This window comes from Atta colombica, unplaced genomic scaffold, assembly GCF_001594045.1.
Source record: "Atta colombica isolate Treedump-2 unplaced genomic scaffold, Acol1.0 scaffold121, whole genome shotgun sequence".
NCBI classification, from domain to species: Eukaryota; Metazoa; Arthropoda; class Insecta; order Hymenoptera; family Formicidae; genus Atta; species Atta colombica.
Genome location: NW_017259208.1, coordinates 394,442 through 414,642, shown reverse-complemented (window position 1 = coordinate 414,642; position 20,201 = coordinate 394,442). Strand labels below are relative to the sequence as shown.

At 33.2% G+C, this 20,201-nt stretch overlaps 5 protein-coding genes across 6 annotated transcripts; 3 read left to right on the top strand and 2 right to left on the bottom strand.

Moving 5' to 3' along the window:
- Positions 1-1,547: 1,547 nt before the first annotated feature.
- On the top strand, positions 1,548-2,838 carry LOC108694650 (replication protein A 32 kDa subunit). The gene is made up of 2 exons (XM_018204256.1): positions 1,548-1,944; positions 2,363-2,838. Exons 1-2 carry the CDS (start codon positions 1,695-1,697, stop codon positions 2,836-2,838), a joined length of 726 nt encoding a protein of 241 aa, XP_018059745.1. The 5' UTR covers positions 1,548-1,694.
- Positions 2,839-3,984: 1,146 nt separating this feature from the next.
- LOC108694618 (40S ribosomal protein S23) lies at positions 3,985-5,053 on the top strand. The gene is made up of 3 exons (XM_018204208.1): positions 3,985-4,084; positions 4,447-4,606; positions 4,729-5,053. The coding sequence occupies exons 1-3, from the start codon at positions 4,081-4,083 to the stop codon at positions 4,994-4,996; spliced, it is 432 nt and encodes a 143-aa protein (XP_018059697.1). The 5' UTR covers positions 3,985-4,080; the 3' UTR covers positions 4,997-5,053.
- Positions 5,054-5,233: 180 nt separating this feature from the next.
- LOC108694655 lies at positions 5,234-6,731 on the bottom strand. The gene is made up of 6 exons (XM_018204263.1): positions 6,406-6,731; positions 6,178-6,236; positions 5,976-6,098; positions 5,721-5,882; positions 5,441-5,626; positions 5,234-5,368 (listed from the first exon to the last, which is right to left on the bottom strand). The coding sequence occupies exons 1-6, from the start codon at positions 6,611-6,613 to the stop codon at positions 5,234-5,236; spliced, it is 873 nt and encodes a 290-aa protein (XP_018059752.1). The 5' UTR covers positions 6,614-6,731.
- Positions 6,732-8,333: 1,602 nt separating this feature from the next.
- LOC108694626 (N-alpha-acetyltransferase 25, NatB auxiliary subunit) lies at positions 8,334-12,717 on the top strand. 2 transcript variants are annotated; one of them, XM_018204220.1, is made up of 10 exons: positions 8,334-8,585; positions 8,762-8,948; positions 9,044-9,297; positions 9,670-9,893; positions 10,002-10,308; positions 10,528-10,832; positions 10,943-11,201; positions 11,291-11,548; positions 11,628-12,242; positions 12,429-12,717. In XM_018204220.1, exons 1-10 carry the CDS (start codon positions 8,559-8,561, stop codon positions 12,648-12,650), a joined length of 2,658 nt encoding a protein of 885 aa, XP_018059709.1. In that variant the 5' UTR covers positions 8,334-8,558; the 3' UTR covers positions 12,651-12,717. The 2 variants fall into 2 exon arrangements, with proteins under 2 accessions (XP_018059709.1, XP_018059708.1); XM_018204219.1 differs by having other exon boundaries at positions 8,525-8,585; positions 8,724-8,948.
- A 1,396-nt stretch (positions 12,718-14,113) lies between these two features.
- LOC108694628 (pre-mRNA-splicing factor ATP-dependent RNA helicase PRP16) lies at positions 14,114-18,138 on the bottom strand. The gene is made up of 4 exons (XM_018204226.1): positions 18,041-18,138; positions 16,227-17,852; positions 15,865-16,008; positions 14,114-15,784 (listed from the first exon to the last, which is right to left on the bottom strand). Exons 2-4 carry the CDS (start codon positions 17,808-17,810, stop codon positions 14,114-14,116), a joined length of 3,399 nt encoding a protein of 1,132 aa, XP_018059715.1. The 5' UTR covers positions 17,811-17,852; positions 18,041-18,138.
- Between the last annotated feature and the right edge of the window lie 2,063 nt (positions 18,139-20,201).

The window sequence follows — 20,201 nt, the reverse complement described above, 5'->3', positions numbered from 1 at the left end:
TCTAGATGATCTGGAAGAATATTCTAATAGCAGCGAGCGTTTACGGATCCATAACAGTTGAGTCTACTGAATGTGACCATTGGTTGCGTTTAGAAGACTCAACAGTTGATTAGTGGGATATTCTTTTAGATCATCCAATCAGCAATTTAGATCTAGAAGAATAAATCAATAGCAGCGAGTGCTAACTCAACTATTGAGTTTGTGGTACGCAATCATTGGATGCATTCAGAAACACAACCGCTCACTGAGCGCTCAGTGAGTTCTAGTATCTTATTGGCATATTCCGTTGGATCTAAAAATATAAACCAAATAGGATATAATAACAAGAACAAGAATAAGAACAAGAGCTCAATGAGCTCAATGATTATACTTCTGAATACATCTATTGGTTGTGTTAAGCGCACTCAACAGTTGAACAGGACCACGGAATAGAGAATGTGTCATTGAAACAATCACTCAGCGTTATTCCGCATTTAATGTTGCGGAATAGCGAATGTGTCATTATTCTTGTAATAAACAGTCGTTTAAGATTAAAATAAGATGATTAAAATAATTTGATGCTGATTAATATAGATAATAGAATTGCGTAATATCGAGACAAATAAAGCAAAATGACAAAATTTGAGTGCATAAATATAGATACAAATAACGTTTTCTCTTGGTTGTACTATCGCCCATGCAATAGTGACTTCAGACAGTGCACCGTGTTTCCATGGCTGGTGGTAAGCGAACTCGTTCGGTGTATCGTGTTTCTATGACTTTACACTACGGTGTGTAAATTTTATGCACGAAGTGGGATTTTGCTACGCCGTCTCGGAAAGGAACACGCAACTGGTGTAATGCGGGACTGGGGGATACACATCAGTGAAAACACTACAAGATCAAAAAAACAATGATACATTACATGCGATTTTAGTGTGCTTTTTTCCACACTTTTCTATCAAGCAAGTTTTTTGTGCTATGTTTACACAATATGAAAAAATTATAGTAAATGCGTTAAAGCAGTTCAAAAAATTGTTATGAGAGGGTAAATAATTGTAAAACATTAAATACTACACGAGTGATAATTGTTTTTACAATTTGAAAAATATATTAAAATTATATTTTATTTTAATAAAGCAAATTATTAACATAAAGTTAATAGTTTTTAAATATATATTCATGTAACTACAGTCGCGTATTCCCCTGTCATTCGACTGTAACAGAAAAATACTCGACTGTAGTTGGTTCTTCCGGATTCATACCTTCACGGAAAAGCGGAAAGCGGAAAAGCGAAAGCCAATCGGAACTCGCAATAGTAGTAGGCGGTACATTTCGCTTGTCTTTTTCTGTCTTTCCGCGAGTTCTAATTGGCTTCCGCTTTTTCGCTTTCCGCTTTTCCATTAAGGTGTGAACTCGGCCTTACATTCTGATCCGGATTAAACCCTCGGTGGAAACTAGGCCAATAACGTATTCTCTATTTCGCAGCTCTTTTCCGCACCGTGTGATTTTACCCTAAGTGACATAGCGTGTGAAAACCTAGCCTTAATAGTAATGAAGGTGAAGTCATCAAACTGGGTTTCTAATGTACATTTTGCGCGCGTAAGTGCAGCTCTTCTGTTTTCGGATATTCAGATTTATCGAAAAGCTGAACTTGGCTGAATTTCAGTCTCTTGAGTTTCACTTACGTTTTCTTGGTGATTCTCATTGTAATCATGTGGAATAACGAAAGTTCTATGGGTGAAGGTGGATTTATGAACGATAGCATGCAGAGTACTGGTACCGGCAAGAAAGGGCCACAAAATGACAAGACTATTGTTCCCGTATTAATAAAACATATCACGTCCACCACAGGAGATCTGCAAATCGCCGGCAGAACTGTAAACGTTTTGTCACTTGTTGGAATCGTACGTCATATTGAGCAAGACACGACAAAAATCTCATTCAATATCCAGGATGATACAGGTGTCTATGTTTTATTTATGTTCTATTTCAGGTTCTATTTATGTTTTTTTGATCTTAACGATAATCATGTACAATTACAATTACAAAATGCAAAAAGTTTTGATAAATTAATATTTCATCTTCTGAATAAATTTTTATGCATTTGTACACAACCTATATAAGTAAAGCTAATACCTTTAATTAAGTTTTTATTTTTATATCTAGGTATTTAAATCACGTTTCTTATATTCATAAATAGAAAACATGGTGATCTTACATATAAGAATCATAAAATTTCTGTATAATTAAAAAACCTTAAAAATATATATAATAATTTCTATGATTTAAATTTTTAAATCATAGAAATTATTATATAAATTTTAAATTTACTTTTATTGTTAAAAAAACAGAAAATTTACTTAAATGTGATTTTGCATAGGTACTCTTACAGCTATTATGTGGCTAGAAGCAGATAAGAATCCTGCTGAATGTAACACTTGTACACAAATAAATACATATGTGCGAGTTTATGGACTGATACGCACACAAAATAATCAACGACATGTCTTGATTCTACGTATGTATCCTCTGGAAGATTTGAATGATTTGACATGTCACTTTATGGAGGTTATGTATGTCATACTGAAAGCTAGCAAACCTGCAGAAGAAACTAATTTACCTTCTAATAGTTCATTAATGGTTGATAATACAATGAGTGGCATGTCATCTGAACAAGTGGCAGTTCTCGAGGTGGTTCGATCAGCAAATGAAGCTGAATGTGGTATTGAGAAACGAGATATTTTGGCACAAGTACCAAAACACATTATATCTCGTTTAGATGAGATATTAGATTTTCTTCTCTGCGAAGGACATATTTATACAACCAGTTCAGAGGATTTCTTTAAAGCTACCTAAATTATATGTTATCCTTAAAAACTTTGTTAATGTTAAATTTATTTAAATATAACAATTTATATTCATATTAAATATGTAACATTACATTTATTATGTAATTTGTTCTCTTTGTAGATAAATCAGTAGAGATTAGAGAAATATAATTTTTTTTTTTTGTATAAACATAAATAATTAACATTAACATAAATAATTTGTATTAAACATGCCAATATATTTTCGTTAAGCTTCAAGTAATCTTAGTAATGAAGTGTTTAATAAAGAATATTTAATAAAGATATTTTGTAAAATATCTGCTTTTTTTCATTGTCAATATTTAAATAATAAAAACATAAAGAAAACAAATAACAAAGAAAAATCCTATGTCCAATTTAGAGTACGTTCGGGAAGACGTTATTAGTGCTCTATGTTATGTCCGTTTTTATCTAATGATTGATGAAAATAGAATGATAGTAATTTTTTTTAATAGCGTTTCTCCGAACGCTGCACTTTGAGGTGTGCATATCTCTCCATAAGGTTAAAATCAGACTAAGCATTGAAGATTGAAAGTGTCTTTTCATATTAACGCTCGATGCTCATTTTTGGCGTCAAAATAAGTTATGTGATAAAAAATTGATAAATATCAAGTGTCAATATTGATCGTGACTTATTTTTTTGATACTGAAAATGGGCGCTGTCGAGCGTCAGCATGAGAAAGAAATGTTGAGATTGAAGATTGAAAATTGAAATTTAACCAATGAGGACAAAAGAATTTTACCTCATATTGTTTTGATTGGTCAAATCTCAATAGGTCTGTTCGCGTTGCATGAAATCCCCAAATATTTTTGCACTTAAAATGAGATAAATACATATTTTGCCTTAAAAAGAGTGAAAACGAAGATGTCGAGTGCCAAAAGTGCAAACAACGCGAACAGACCTATTGATTAGGTTCTGTTTTCTGTGGCTAAACTGTACATTTCTGGAACTTAAAGTGAGATAGATATACATTTGATATTTAAAGCAAGTTCTAGAACAGTCTAGTCAGTTCTAGAACAGTCTTCAGTTTCTAGTGCAGAAACAGAAGACCAATTGTCTTGATTGGTTTCGATTTCAATCTTCAATACATAGTTTGATTTCGACTTGGAATATCGGATTCCATAAAATTCCCTAGTCTAGACATACGATACAACCTAAATTTACCATTACGATTTGCGTTTCTGCTCATGGATGATTGCTTCTTTCCGGTGGTGAATCGCACGCGACACGATGGGTTTGTGTTACAAATTTCTTATTATTATTTTAAAAATTATTAGTTTAGAAATAACAATTATGAAAAGCCAAAATCTTTCGATAAAAATTTTGCCGAACAATTTTTGCTCAACAATAAATGCACAAGTAGTACCTTTCTTCTTGATGCGATGTAGTGTGCAATGTATCGAAAACGTGTAGTAATTATTGTCAGATATGCATCATGAATATAGATATAGTATCGTGGTATTGGGATACAATAATTTTATCTCATATTGAACGTATAGATATATAACATTTTTCTATGTAAAGAATTTTCTTTATGAGCTTGAAAAAATATAATATAGAATATAACCTCATTGTAAGATTTTCTTTGCGTTGTAGGTAAACCTAGAGGTCTTCGTACGGCGCGTAAGCACGTGAACCACAGACGTGAGCAACGATGGAATGATAAGGACTATAAAAAAGCACATTTGGGAACCAGATGGAAGGCTAACCCTTTTGGTGGTGCCTCTCATGCTAAAGGCATTGTCTTGGAAAAAGTGTAAGTAATAATGTTCATGTAATAATTTTAATAACATTTCCATGTGTGTATAGTTTGTTGTAACTTAATGATATTACGATACTTATACACATAATTATGATACTTATTTTATCATTCAATAGAGGAGTAGAAGCAAAACAGCCAAACTCTGCCATTCGCAAGTGTGTCAGGGTACAGCTGATTAAGAATGGAAAGAAGATTACAGCCTTTGTGCCAAGAGACGGTTGTCTTAACAACATCGAAGAGAACGATGAAGTTCTAGTGGCAGGTTTTGGTCGTAAAGGCCATGCCGTCGGTGATATTCCTGGAGTAAGATTTAAAGTGGTGAAGGTTGCAAATGTTTCTTTACTTGCTCTTTACAAAGAGAAGAAGGAACGACCTAGATCTTAAATTATCAGCCAGATGTATTTGACAAATATAAAATACATAAGTTAAAAACTTAAATAATTGTTCTTATTTAATCTTATTATTAAAGTATACCTTCTTCTATACTATCTCTTTAATATCTATGATGTGTTTAGGATTTATTTATATAAATAGACAATTCTATTCTTTTGTATATTAATATTTAGAATATAAATTACACTAAATAATTATGAACCTACATACATGATTATACATATAAAATCATTCATTTATTAGATTTGCGAGTTCCTCATTACAAATGACTATATCTTCTATAATTGCGTTTAAAGGTGCGACAGTCTTCGGTAATTCCTTTGCTAATTTTACATTAGATAACTCTTCTTTTGCTTGTAATACCTGCAAGTGTGATGGAAATACATTTTGGAGAAAATAGTGAAAATAATGCAGTAATGTGGATAAAACTCGAACCTTTTTCAAAGAGGAAAAATCAGAGCATATACTTTTAATGTTTGAACTAATAGAATCAGAAATATCTTTATCTAAATTTTTGATTTTCACTGGCCAAGATGAAACCGTATGAAATGCTTCTATAAACCTTTCTTTTTCTTTGTCAAACAATGCAGTCTGTTCTTCGTTATCCAGTCTATCATCAGTCTATATTAATTTTTACATAAAATATGAGTATAATTTATATATATTATTTATAATTTTATTAAATAATCCTGTTTATTATATAATCCTGTTTTACCTCTATGTGTAAGTCTTCAGACATGTTAATTTTAATTTCTTCGCGATCATTATTTAATATTTTTCTCTCGTTCTCTTCAAGATATTTAATAGCTTCTGCATAAATTATTTTTGGTTTAATGGCAGAAAGAGAGGATGCCTGATCAATATCATTAGTGCACAACTAAAAATGTTTAAAAAATATATATTTCAATAATTATTAATATACATTCATAAAAATAATATAATTATTCAACATTATCATATCTTTACATACCTTAAAAGTATCTATAAGTGCTTCTGTCTCATTTGTACTTGCAATAGGTTTTACATATACTTTTTTCATAAAGTCTAGCAATAATTTTAGAGTTGGCAGTTGTTCCTTCAAGGAACATTTACCCTAACATAAATATTTTTTTATATAAGAGCAATTATGTCAATATAATACAGCATAATATATCTATATTTTATAAACAAACCAGCAATATATCCTTGTTGTTGCAGATTCCAATCCGAGAGTAATATTCAAACACCTGATCTACAAAATGACATACATATACTTTCTAATATATTAATACGGCACATTTTTAAATATAATTTTTTATTGCATGTATAAATTCATTGAAAATGGGAATTGATAATATAATTTGTAATTTAACTGTTAAATATATGTAAAACATTAAATTGTATAAATAAAATAGAAATACCTTCCAAAGCAGAATTTTTCAGCTTTCCCAAATGAGCGACAATTGATGGTAATTTCTCTGTCAGAAGCCAGGAAAGTAAACAAATCCGATTTTCACCACTGAGAATCGTTGCCTCCAAATCTTTCGACTCTGTATTTGTAATGTGCGGATATCGTAAGTGTAATAAAGTATCGTATATGTTTGTCAGAACATCATTCACGTCATTCATAGTAGCAAATTATGAGATATACATAAAACTTGGAGAAAAATTTAACACCTGCCGGAAATAGAAACTGATAATTTCGCACAATTATCTCGTTTCAGATATTCATTTTTTACTATTTTATAAAAATATCATTAGACCGAGTAATATTTATGTTAAAAAAAAATATTTGAAGTTTCAAACAATAGACATAGGTAATAGAGTTAAGTAAGATGGTAGACTCACAAGCATTTCATTAAAGAGCACCTAATAAAGTCACGACATGAAAGTCGCGCGTTGATTAATCCGCCCTGTTTAGAAATTCCGCCCTGTATTTGAATACCTATATTCGTGTTACTTTTAAATTTGAACAATATAATTAAAATCAGATATTTTAAAGATATTAAGATAAATAAAAATTTTTATCCTACGTGTCGAAATAATACATATGAAAAGAATTGTTTAGTTTAATATCTTTTTTTTTAGAATATTATTTTAAAAAATTAAAGATTTAATTATGTATTTTGAAATAAGATTAAAATTACAAAAGTGAAAAAGTTCACTGGAATATTTATAATTTCACTAGTTACTTATAAATTTACACGATAAATTTATTCAGTTGTGTAACTTTCACACGTTTCAAGATGCACAGTCAATATTTTAATACGTAAAGAAAACCAAATAAATTTTTTTTATAACTTTTAACATCTATTTTACAAATTATTGTGCCATCGATTATAAGCGCGTTATAAGTAAATGCTAGATCTTTTATCATTTCTTTTATCATTTCTTTTATCAAATTATGCAATACAATTGAACCCCAGCTGAAAGAAAAAAACCCGAAGAAACTCTCCGCTTAAAACGGAGAACACAGACTCTTGCATAACGTATGATACATGAGGCATAAGAAATTGAACCTAACCAATCAGAGTTCTTTATTTCACGGAAAGGAAGGAAATAAAGGATTGATTCGTTTTTTTATGCCTCATACGTTATGCATTATACAAGAGTCTGTGCTTTCTGCTTAAGAATTTCAACCTATCAGAAACTGTGTATTCCACAAAACATGATTTTTGAAATTCTTAGGGACACAATAAAAGGAACAGGGAACAGAGAATAAGAGTTTCAACCTATTAGAAATTATTTCTGATAGATTGAAATTCTTCTATTCTCTATTCCTTGTTTCTTTTATTGTGTGGAGCCTCTTACTCTTTGTTCTTTGTTCCCTGTTTTTTTTATTGTGTGGAGTCCCTAAGTGTGTTTCAAAACACACTCACCAATAATAAATGACATATGAATCTCTAATCGAATTTATTTTTGCAATATCAACATTTTTCTTTTTACTTACGTTCTTTAGATTTGAAACGAAATATATACACAGGTGTTGAAAAGAGAAAAAGGCTGCGTTCAGCAGCTCAACAAAGTGAGTGCTCGCTACTATCGATGTATTCTTCTTAAATCTAAAATACTGATTGGATGATTTAAAAGAATACACCAATAATAGCGAACGTTCACTCAACTGTTGAGTCCGCTGAATACGCCCAAAGCAAGAAATCTGTGTAAATGCAAATATAAAACGAACGGACTTCAAATGTTACGGATTGAAGTATGCCTGATTGGCATAGCCAGTCAGGTTCGCTATGTCCCTTCCACTTCATTATTCTGTTCTCCAAGTAGAGACTGTAGAGACATCGCAGCCGGTTCGGTGCTCCGGTCATTCTTTTCGCTTGCACGATTCTATGGAGAAAGGGATAAGATTAAAAATATTTTTGTGAAATAGTGTGTTCTGTCATATCGAAGCTGATCTGGTGCGTGAAAGACGATCGTAAAAATATCTCGATAACTTGGAATTATCTGTAATCGTCGAAGATGTATCGAGGTGATTGGAAATCGTGTGTTTCTCTGGTTTGTTGATTTTATGATACCGCATAAAGTATCATGGCGTCCAAGGGCCATGTGGACAACACAGTGAATGAACGTCGGCTGCGACCGATTTACGGTATGTATATTCGCGTCGATGATGATCGTACCTCAAGTCCGTCCTGTGCACTCCCACTGGACCGTTCGGTCACGACTTTGGGACCGGTGACGAGGTTATATAATGGCACCCGGTATGAGGTTTCTCTTTGGATTTCAGACTGGTTGGATAATGGGAATAACAAAAAGGCCTTACAGGAGGCAGACAAGGTACTAAAGAAGCACCCAACTAATCAATGTGCCAGGGTACTCAAGGCTCTAGCTTTGTTGCGTATGGGCAAAGAAAATGAGTGTCAGGTCATTATGGATAAAGTACGCTCCGAGGTACCCTGTGAGGATTCCACTTTGCAAGCGATGAGCATCTGTTACAGAGAGATACATCAACGTAAGTTCTTAGCTCACCTTCTGATTTCGAATATAAAAATCGTATTTAAGTTTAATTATATGACAATTATGTCAATTTTAAATTTACGCATGCAGCAGACAAAGTCAGCGAGCTTTACGAAGCCGCTGCTAAGGCTGATCCAAACAACGAAGAGCTCCTGACGCATCTCTTCATGTCATACGTTCGCCTTGGCGATTATAAAAAACAACAACAAACTGCTCTTAATTTATATAAACTGACTCATAAAAATCCATATTATTTTTGGGCTGTTATGAGTATAGTAATGCAAGCTATTCATGCTGATCAGAAGTTAGCGAAAGGAGTTATCTTGCCTTTGGCAGAAAGAATGGTTAGTGCATTGATTGTTATTTACTGTTGCCATTGCAATTGCATATGAAATCATAAAGGATTAGTTTATATCAATGAACTCTAAAACTGAAAAGCTTACAAGGAGGAAGAGAGGATATTCTCGATGAAAAAGTCAAGAGAGACAGTTCATACAGGATTATTTTCTCAGTTTTGCATGTGTTATTTGCATTGAGAAGATTGAGATAATAGAACATAGTACTTAAAGAAACAAAGAATATAATTCCCTACTAGATGCTCTTTGTCGACTCGGCTGTTTTCATAGTGGTAAGCTTTCCAGTTATAGAGTTCTCTGGTTTGTACATAAATGAATATTATAAAGATGATTAAAATGATTTTTTTATGAATACATTAGGTCCTAAAATTAGTGAGAGAGGGAAAGATAGAAGCAGAACAGGAAGTGCAACTTTATCTGATGATTTTAGAATTGCAAGACAAAAATGAAGAAATATTAAATGTACTGTCTAGTCCTTTAGCTTCATATGTTTCATATGTACCTCAACGAAAAGCTACATGTTTATTGAAGCTAGAATGTTTTCCTGAAGCTGCTAACGCATATCGCGCACTTATTGAAGAGAAGTAAGATTAATTTTATTAATATTCTTTTTTATTATTTTATACAATATTTATAATATTTAGATATAAATAACTTTATATCTGTATTTACTCATTGTGTTTATTACATAGCATCGACAATTGGGCTTTTTATCAAAATTATCTTTCGGCGGCCTTAAAGTTTCAACGTCTGACAGAATGTTTGGATTTTTTCAATCATATTATTAATATGTCCGAGAAAAAAATTCGCGCCCCATACTTGGCCCGCTTAGAATTATTGAAGAGATGTCAGACTGAGGATCTACAATGTAGTATGACTTCTATGAATTTTATGCATCAATATTTTTCTCAATTTGGAGAAAAAGGATGTGTAGTTGGAGATTTACGATTGTATTTAAATCTACTCACACCCAAGTCCAAATTCGAATTATTTGAAAAGGTAAAAAGAATAGAATCCAACATACTTTTATACATATGTATATATTTTTTAAATGTATATAATAAAAATAAAATAAAAAATTAATCTTAAATTGTAATATTTATGTTAGTTTAAATATAAAACAAATTAAGACATTTAACAAATATATTTTTTATTTCATTAACATTAATAAAATGATTATTGCAATTGTTTAATGCAATATTATTTACCATATTGCAGATTGAGGAAGATATTGGTATTGCACCAAACGAGTTTCCAACTACAGTACAACAAATGCAGAGGCATATTCATTTGGAGCAATTACGGCGTATTTGTGGCTTCCATCATCCTCCTTTGGCAGATAGAGATAAACAAGAACAATTGATAAAGCGATTATGCGATTTGTATGAGAAAGGCAATGAATTGTGTCCAATGCAAGATAGATTGCCAACTGATTTTTGTCCGGCAGATCCATACATTCTATTAGCTACGCATTTATTACATCAATTATGGGTTGATACTAATGATGCGTCTTTTCTTTATAGGTAATATAATTTTTTTCCATTATATATGACAACAAAATGAATTAATATTAATGAAAAAATGCTAATGGCATTTTGAAAACATGCACATTTTTAAAACAATGGACTTACAGGGCAATGTCATTATTGGAACATGGTCTTCAGTCGAGTCCTGTAAATTTTCACATCAAAATTTTACTTGTGCGTATTTACTTGGAAGCTGGTTTAGTGGTTGCAGCTGATCATGCATTTACATCACTTGATGTAAAACATCTTCAATTAGATTCACTAGGTTATCTTCATGCGCCGCTTCTCGCGCCTCTCGGTAACTTGCCTCTGGCCTCCACAACTCTTGATCATACAGCGAAATTTTTCATAGCCAACTATAAGGATGTATGTGTTTTCAAGTATACTTATAAGATTTAAGGAAAATGAATAAAGTTTTTGTGTCTATTTCATAGATTTTATAATTATTTTCGTAGAGTGCGGATCACTTAACACTTGCGTACAAATATGGAAGTTTTATAAAAATTCAAGATTTTGTGGAGTTAAGGGAACGCCTAGAAAATTCATTTCATTTTGTTATGACAACTGTAGATAAAATGCTCCTCGATTTGTGTTGGGCTGACAGTACTGCTTCTTTGTTCTCTACGTTGAATATACATATGCATATGCCATGCATACAACCTCATCTCGATTCGATTAGATTGGCATCTTTGCGAGATAATCGTGATTTGGAGGTATGAATCGCGATATAATTCGAAGAAATGTAAAGTTCTTATTTAATATTTGTGATAAATTTAATAATAATGTTAATAGGTTGTTCGTGGATGGGAACCAATTAATCAGAACGAGGATGATCCGAGAATGCAGGAAGAGACACGCATATGTATGTTAAAATTACTTTTGGCGAGAAATGCCATATTGCGCATTTTAGCAGCGAGTGCCGGATCATCATCTATTTATCTTTCTCAAATATCTGCCGAGCTTAAAGAATTAGCAGAAGAAACTATACCGAATATATTACAAAAATTTGGCACAGATGGAAAACGGACCAGACCGTGCAAAATATTGGTTCCATTTGATGCTGTAGAAAGATTACGCGAAGCTTATCATTCTGAGCAATTAAGGACTATAGCGTGCCTTGCAAAATCACTTTCTCACTCTCATTGTCCGGACTTGGATTGTATACAAATGCTACGAACGACTCCTTGCTTACAGACATTACCTATTCCTGAACGAGATACACCAGTATCTTTTAAAAACTTCTTACTCAGAGCTTCAACTTGTAGCGAATCTTTAGCGATTATTAGTGCTATATGCAGTATATACGCGATACAATCGGAGCCACGCGCACAATCACAAAAGAAAAATAAGAAGAAATATAATAAAAAAATCGAATCAAATATGATAAATGAGACCAATGAGACCAAGGTAAATTTTTTATATTGATAATCGCGATGTTTTATATGTATAGAACTGTGAAGAGGGTATAACAAATAATTATTTTTGTTATATTGTGTGCTTTATAAAATATTAATTTTATATATATTTTTGAAACTTTAATATATTTTATAATTATAATTATAATTTTTATAGCAATTATTTATTGTATTACAGGTTTGGCGAGAAGTAGCTGTGTTACTGTCAGAGAGAGTCGAAAATTTAGATGCGGTTCTAACTGAATTTGAAAAATATGAGTTATACACAGGATTGGATGAGAATGATGATGTATGTGTCACCATTATGAAACGCGGACAAGCGAGTCTCCGCCAAAGTTGCAGAGCCCTCAAATCTCGCACTCAGCCCATATTAAGGCTTTTAAGCAATTTAAAGAGCTGAAATTATTCGACAGTATATTTGTACAAAGAACAATTATATCCGTCTACTTTTCATAATTTTCAAAAAATGACTTGAGAGTTCTGTACATAATTCTTAGTCCCAATTCAATTATAAATAATGAATGAATGATTTAATGCTGTTTAAAATATCTGAGCCTACTTTCATTTTTATGAAAAATACTGTGCAGTCATTTGAATACACTGCCATTTGATCAGCTTACAACTAACACATTCTTTTAAATCAAGGAACAAATGTAAAAATTAAAACAATATTTCTGTGATTTTTAAAATTTTCAGAACTAAAGAAGATATTTTATCGATTTAAAACATGGTCTATCTATTTATAGTTATGTGCCATTTTTTTTCATTAAAATGAATTTATTTTATATATTATATATTGCAAAAAGTCTGTCGGTTCGCGCATGGATCAACGTCGTATATTTTATGAACTATTTTCATAGAATTTTAAGGAATAATATGCTTATGAATAGCATTGAATTATATTTTGTGACAATCTGTGACATATATATTGGTTCTTTCACAATTCTATATATTAATAAATTTATTATTAAGTAATCGATAATTGTTAAATAATCCGATAAAAATTGGTTTAAAAAAATGATAAACTGCTTACTGGAAAGGAATAAATTGCTAATAAGAGTGCAGCAGGGTTACAAATTTATTTTATCTGCATAATTCACAGTTAAAATAAAAGATTGATATACTATTGATTGTATGATTAATGTATACGTTAATAAACATATTAGATGTGGGAAAAAATTTGTGGCGTTTTTCCCATTAGATGGCATTAAAAAAAACGCCACGAACTTTTTCCCACACCTAATACGTAAATTTTTTATACGTACTTATTAATGTGCACATTAGTGATGTAATCAATCATCGGTATATACTATTATATACCAATGTTCTTTCTAACGGCCCATTATATATGTATAAGTACCAATGGCCACGAATAAATGGCTGTAAGTATGACAAAAAACATTTTGTCAATATTACAATAAAAATAATTTTATTTACAAAAGATATTATACATATCACATCTAATGATATTTTATACACATAAAACTTTGTACAATATTAATAATTATCTAAAAAAAATTAAATTGTTATCTATATTTATTATTTTTGAAGTCACAGACTAAATTATTACTTAATCTGAAAGTGTGTAAAGATTATAATGTAAATGTACATTGTAATTATTGTATTGTTTGTGCTGCAAGAAAGATGGAAATTCAATAAAAGAAATCCAGGGATCATTAAGATTAAAAATTTTATCACTGACGCTGTAGCCACAGTGAAGAATTGTCAAATCATCAAATTATGTCTATTTTTTGTCATCATATTATTTTATACAATAATAATTTCTGTACTACAGAACTATATTAAAAAATGCATGTTTTATCTATTAAATAGGATTAACTCAACACATTGTAGAAAAACTGATTACAATCCTAATCTTCCGGGCGTGTTACGATACGGGGCAGGAGTACCCGGTTCCCTAATACCAGGGGTTAAAATCTCTTTCTTTCGAACTGACGCTTGTTCTCGCTCAAGTTGCTCTTGAGCACGAGCTTTCATTTCCTCCTCGGCCTCCTTCATTTGATGCTCCATCTCATGGAGATGTTGCATTGCTTGTCGTCGTTTCGCACGGCCACTTCGACCAGTCTCCTTCACACTGAAGAACATTGGGCCTAATTCAGCCAACCAGTGACCATCCACCGCAGTGACACATTGCATGTATTCTTTGGCGGTCATCACGAGTTCGTGGTATACGACGTAATCAGGTGTGAAGCCCATGCCGAACAGCGCGGAAGTGGGATGAAGATGACAAGGCATTCCAGTACGGCAATTGACGTATTCACCAATGCCTTTCAAACGCGCTGCCTGATGAAAGTAGGCAGAGCAGATACATTTTCGTACGATATCCCAGTCAGTGCCGCAACTAACGACATCCATCTTCTGTTGCTTCAGAATTTCTTCGAGCTGCGATCGTACCTCCCGCACCTTGCGCATAGCCTTCGCATGTATAAAATGGTCGTTACACCAGGAACTCGAATAACCGTTTGCCTTCCACTGATTGTATACATTTAAATATGTCAAATGATCTGATTCTGGTACCTGAAACTTCTCGCGTGCTGAATCTGAATCTTCTTCGCGACCTTTTGGTCGGTAGAAGATCGATGGAACCGACAGCATCGAAACGATAATAAGGATATCCGCAGTACAGCCAAGTTGAGAAGCAACTATGAGCATTTGGCATTGTGGTGGATCCAAGGGAAACTCTGCCATTTGTCGTCCTAGTGGGGTCAAGCGTCCGGTATGATCAAGCGCCCCCAAGATCCACAATTGATACAATGAATTCAATATATTATCTTGTGGTGGTGGATCCATGAAATGAAACGCCAATAAGTCTTGAACTCCTAATGATTTCAGTAGTAATACTGTATTAGCTAAATTGGTACGTTGTATCTCGGGAACTCCTGTTAGTAATAATTCATCCAAGTATTGTCGTCGCGTGTACAATCTGTAGCATTGACCAGGACCGGTACGACCAGCTCTGCCCTGCCTTTGATCGGCATTGGCTCTGGACACAGGATATACCTGCAGAGCGTCCATACCTATTCGAGGATTGTACACTTTTAATTTACAGTATCCTGAATCAACAACGAAAACAATTCCATCGACCGTCAGCGACGTTTCCGCTATATTGGTCGCAACGACACATTTACGTAGACCTCCCTCGGATCGTTGAAAGATCTTTGCCTGCAAGTCCGATGGCAGTTGGGAATAAATGGGCAGTATAGAAAGTGGCGGAGCCGATTCGATTTCAGCTAAGCGTTCTTTCAGAGCTTCGCAAGTGACTTCGATGTCCTCTTGACCGGGCATAAAGACCAATACGTCACCGCTTTTGGGCTGCAAATGAATTTGCAAAACTTGTTTTACAGCCGCGTCCACGTAATCTTCGACTGGATTCTTCGCGTGCAATACTTCGACGGGGAACGTACGTCCAGGTATTTGGAATGTTGCCGCGTTACCGAAGAAAGCGGAGAATTTGCTGCAATCCATTGTTGCGGAAGTGACGATTAACTTTAGATCATGCCGTCTAGCGACAACCTATAAACATTTCTAAATTAAGAAGACTGTATAATATGATAAATGTTGAAATAATAAGATAAAAAACGCGAACTATATACTTCTCTAAGAAGACCAAACAATACGTCGGTGGAAAGTGATCGTTCGTGAGCTTCGTCCATTATAATCACGCTGTAACGATCCAGATCTCCTTCTCTCAAACTTTCTCTCAGTAAAATACCATCGGTCATATACTTAATGACCGTCTGTAAAAATAAAATTTATATATTATGCGTCAAAATATATAGAAATCTTATGACAAAATATATAATGAAGATAAAATTTATAACTTTGATTCAAATAAAAAATATGCTGATGTCCAAACATAAGACGTTTTAAAACATGCTGTTTGGACATTATCAAACTTTAGGCTAAAGTTACACTAATTTGGTATTAAAATTATATTTAAATTATTATTACTCACATCTTTCGATGTACAATCTTCGAAACGTATTGCATATCCAACTTTGTCGCCTAGAGCAGTAGCCATCTCGTCGGATACTCTTTTCGCGACGGACATAGCAGCGACTCGTCTTGGCTGAGTACAACCAATTATACCGTAGCGACTGTAACCATCCTCGTGAAGATACTGCGTTAATTGCGTGGTTTTGCCGCTACCAGTTTCGCCTACTATTACAACAACGCTGTTCTCCCTGATAACATTAAGCAGTTCTTGACGTACTGCGAATACAGGAAGACTCCTTCTTTGATGCTGTATAGATTTGTACTTAGCTTCCCCCGTTACTTCGCCCGACCCTATGTGTCGGGCATATTTTTGCCCAGCTTTAAAATCTGTTTCTTGCCCTGCATGCTCTTTATCGTCTTTACGCCGATCGTGTACACCCATAATATTACCGATGTGTGTTCCTGCCAGTTCCCAATGCTTTTTTTGAGCTCTACGCCTTTCTTTTTGCTCACGGTATGCTTTGACTAGTGCCGAACCTTTCCTTGCTACCAGAGCCATGTCAGAAGTGGGATCACGCACAGGTACAACCGGTTCCGGTTGCTTCGTGAACACGATACGTCCATCCAAAAACGGCGGGACTACGTTATGAACCAGCAAGTGAACTCTTGCCTCTCCTTCGTCATCAGGATCGTCGTCATGATCTAACGAGCTCACAACTCCGGACGTTAACATACGGTTACGCTCCCATAATTCATTGTCCTTATTTATTTGTCTTTGCTGAGCGGAAAGGCGTTTCTGTCTCCTGGCCTCCAACTCCATTTCCTTCTTCCGTGTATATTCTTCGGATACATTAGCGAAAGCGTTATTCTCTCCATCGTCTAATGCATACCATTCTCTGTCTAGTCGTTGCTGTTCCTCTTCCCACATTTCCTTCTCCTCTCCGTCTATCATCGGAGTGGCACCGGAACTCTTAAAATCTTTGTTCCATGAGTTGTATTTATAGGAAGGAGTAAATTCGCTTCTGACACTATCGCGACTATCTCTGTTAGTGTACAGATTCGGTGTCGGATGATCCCAGCTGGATCGTTTTGGCTCTTCGTCCTCGTCGTCGTCCCAATTGCTCTTAGAAGTCGGATCTTTCGTCCGAAATTTCGGCGTTTGGGGTTCATCCCTGAATCTAAGAGGCGTTTGTCTTATACTACTATCTCTGCCTCGACTTTCCCTATCTCGATCCCTTCGCCTGTCTCTGTCTCTCTCGCGACTTTTATATGAATTTTTAGAGTTTCTATCATCTGCACTTAATCGCTGACGCTTGAGTCTGGACTCTAATCTTTGTTGCGCTTCAGAATTGACACCTCCAGTATGAGTAGGAGTTTCTTCTTCATAAGATCGATATCTTCTGTCCTTTCCTTCGGATTTGTTAGACTTAGAGCTGGTAGGCTCCTGCGATTGCTCTCTTCTTTTTCGTTCTGCAAGCTTGTCAAGACCTAATATAGAAGGTTTCTTGAAAGTATGATCCGATGTTTTCTTACGTATGACCAGACCACCCCCTTCATTTCCTACAGATCCCTCTAATCTATACAAGCTTGAATCGTCTGACATTTCTCTTTTGATATATTTAGCCGGATCTCAGTAAAATATCTCCTGAAAATAAACGAATCACATTTTGACAAGAACTGCTATTGAATAAACAAGATTTGACAGGATCTATATTGCATTTCATTGAAATACTTATAAAATAGAATACAACGAATAGATCATTAAAATTTCGAAAAGATATAATTTTTAATCATTAAAAATAAAAAATTAATGTTTTGAAAAATTGTACTAACCTAAATAGCTAGGCGTGAAGAAAAAGCGTTGTATCATGAGAATATAGTTTTCACATCCATTGGAGTAATTAGTTGAAACGCGCGATATATAATTTCAAAATTCAAGTATTATATATTTATGATATAATTTCATCAGGAAATATATAAAATAATTCTCAATATAAAATAACCTAAAAACAATACTGAACAGTACAGTACAGAAAATGCGTGGAAAAAGTGATGGAATGAGTAGTGACCGTAGTAAGATGAGGTTACACATACGCCATCTTAGAAGCTAAATAGAAATGAATCTCGAAATATAATCGATAAACACAACTGTCGATAAATTTAATACAGAGTTTACATAGATATAGATATAATACATATAAATATAATACATAAATAATATTGTAATAAAACGTATTAAAATTGTCAAAGAGTATATTTTACTATCCTTAGTCTTATTTAAAAATACGCAAAATAAATCTCGTAGGTTTTAATTCAAATAGTATATATTTTTTATCTTTCAATATTTTTTACTTTAATTTTATATTTTAATAGTTTAAATGTACGATAAGCACATGCAATTATAATTAGCTTACCACACAGGAAATCGGTTATGTATCTTAAAAAAATAAAAATTACAAAAGTGAGAAAATTTACTAGAATATTTACAATTTTATTGGTCATTATTCAGTGAGTTTGCTCACTTTCATAATTTCCATTTCATTTTAAAATATACAATCGATCTCGAAACATAAAAATTATAAAAGTGAAAAAAAAATTCACTAGAAATTATAAATATTTTAGTAATTTTGCTCACTGTTGTAATTTTTAATTTATTTCAAGACATATTCGAACCCAAAATATATAAATGATCCCTTGATTTACTTTTTTTATACGCTATGATTTCTTCTAAATTTTTTTTATATTTCACGGTCTCTTAAATATACCATGCGCATGCGCAAATGCATCAGTTGATTTCATGTCAAGCGTAGCTGGTTTGAAATTCAATTCATGTTTTTATCTTCGTATTAAAAATAAATTGTGCAATAAATAAAAATTATAATATAATTAAATATTATAATATAACTGTATAAAATTATGTTTAAACATAATACTGTCGCTATTACACGAACGGTCTATTATTAAATGGATCGGATAATTTATTGCAATAAAGAATAAAAATCGGCATTCGAAAATATTATTCGAGTGTTTTCGAGGATCATTTCATTCATTGTTAAATTGAATGTTAAATAACAATAAAAATGATGTTCGGAGATATTCGGGTAGTATTTTTGAACGCGCCTTAATAAAGAAGTGCACGCGCATGCGCGGATGTTCTCGCGGCGAATTCTCGGTTTGGAGTCGCGAAGCGAAATCATTCTGCGTTTGGTTTCGGTATCTCGTAAATAATATAAAAAAAAAACACACATACCACGATCTGGCGCGTGCCGACAAACGGAAGTCGAGTCATGACGATACGTTAATTAATATTCGCGCTCGCAACATTGATTAACATCGATCGTTTGTCCATCGTACGCGTTGTCGCTCAGCGCCAACGTTGCCGTCCTCAGGTGGGCGTTGAAACTATCAAGATTCCAACCTTTTTCTTAACAACTCCCGAAAGCAGTATTCAAAATAATTTTTTAATTATGTCTGAAAGCAAAGTCTCTATCGAAAACGTATAAATCTAGAACCTTCCGAGTAAGGTTTAACTCTAATCGTGATGTACGAATTGTTTATCGGATATCGGGAGTGCCATATGTGAATCATTGGACGAACCGTTGTTGCAACGATTCATCGGTATGTTGTAACAATTATCTCTTTACTCTATTTTTCCTTTTGTTGAATTATCGAGTCACTTTCTGTGATATTATTGACATAGGAAATAGCATATGCGAGTAGAGACCGTTGCTTTGTATGCATTTTGTAAAATTTCATATTTCATATTTTATATTTCAATATTTCATATTTTTTAATTATTATAAGAAAATGCTGAAGAATTATAAAAGAAAAATGATATAATAAAATACAATGCAAACATCATAAAATAGAATACAATGCAATACTGAAAAAAGAAAGAAATAAATGTAAAAATTTGCTTAGCCGCACATTTTCACATTGTAGTATATTACAGTATATTTTGGGATTTGTATCCTTAATAAGTAATGATTATATT

Coding starts and splice junctions, on each gene's coding strand:
- LOC108694628 (XM_018204226.1), bottom strand. CDS start 17,810: ATGTCAGACGATTCAAGCTTGTATAGATTAGAGGGATCTGTAGGAAAT. Junction 16,009..16,226: donor AAGATTGTACATCGAAAGAT/GTGAGTAATAAT, acceptor TTATTTTTACAG/ACGGTCATTAAGTATATGAC. Junction 15,785..15,864: donor TGTTTGGTCTTCTTAGAGAA/GTATATAGTTCG, acceptor AAATGTTTATAG/GTTGTCGCTAGACGGCATGA.
- LOC108694618 (XM_018204208.1), top strand. Junction 4,607..4,728: donor GGCATTGTCTTGGAAAAAGT/GTAAGTAATAAT, acceptor ATCATTCAATAG/AGGAGTAGAAGCAAAACAGC.
- LOC108694655 (XM_018204263.1), bottom strand. CDS start 6,613: ATGAATGACGTGAATGATGTTCTGACAAACATATACGATACTTTATTA. Junction 5,883..5,975: donor CACTTATAGATACTTTTAAG/GTATGTAAAGAT, acceptor AAACATTTTTAG/TTGTGCACTAATGATATTGA. Junction 5,627..5,720: donor CTGAAGACTTACACATAGAG/GTAAAACAGGAT, acceptor AAATTAATATAG/ACTGATGATAGACTGGATAA.
- LOC108694650 (XM_018204256.1), top strand. CDS start 1,695: ATGTGGAATAACGAAAGTTCTATGGGTGAAGGTGGATTTATGAACGAT. Junction 1,945..2,362: donor CAATATCCAGGATGATACAG/GTGTCTATGTTT, acceptor GATTTTGCATAG/GTACTCTTACAGCTATTATG.
- LOC108694626 (XM_018204219.1), top strand. CDS start 8,525: ATGGCGTCCAAGGGCCATGTGGACAACACAGTGAATGAACGTCGGCTG. Junction 9,298..9,669: donor TGCCTTTGGCAGAAAGAATG/GTTAGTGCATTG, acceptor TGAATACATTAG/GTCCTAAAATTAGTGAGAGA. Junction 11,549..11,627: donor GAGATAATCGTGATTTGGAG/GTATGAATCGCG, acceptor TAATGTTAATAG/GTTGTTCGTGGATGGGAACC.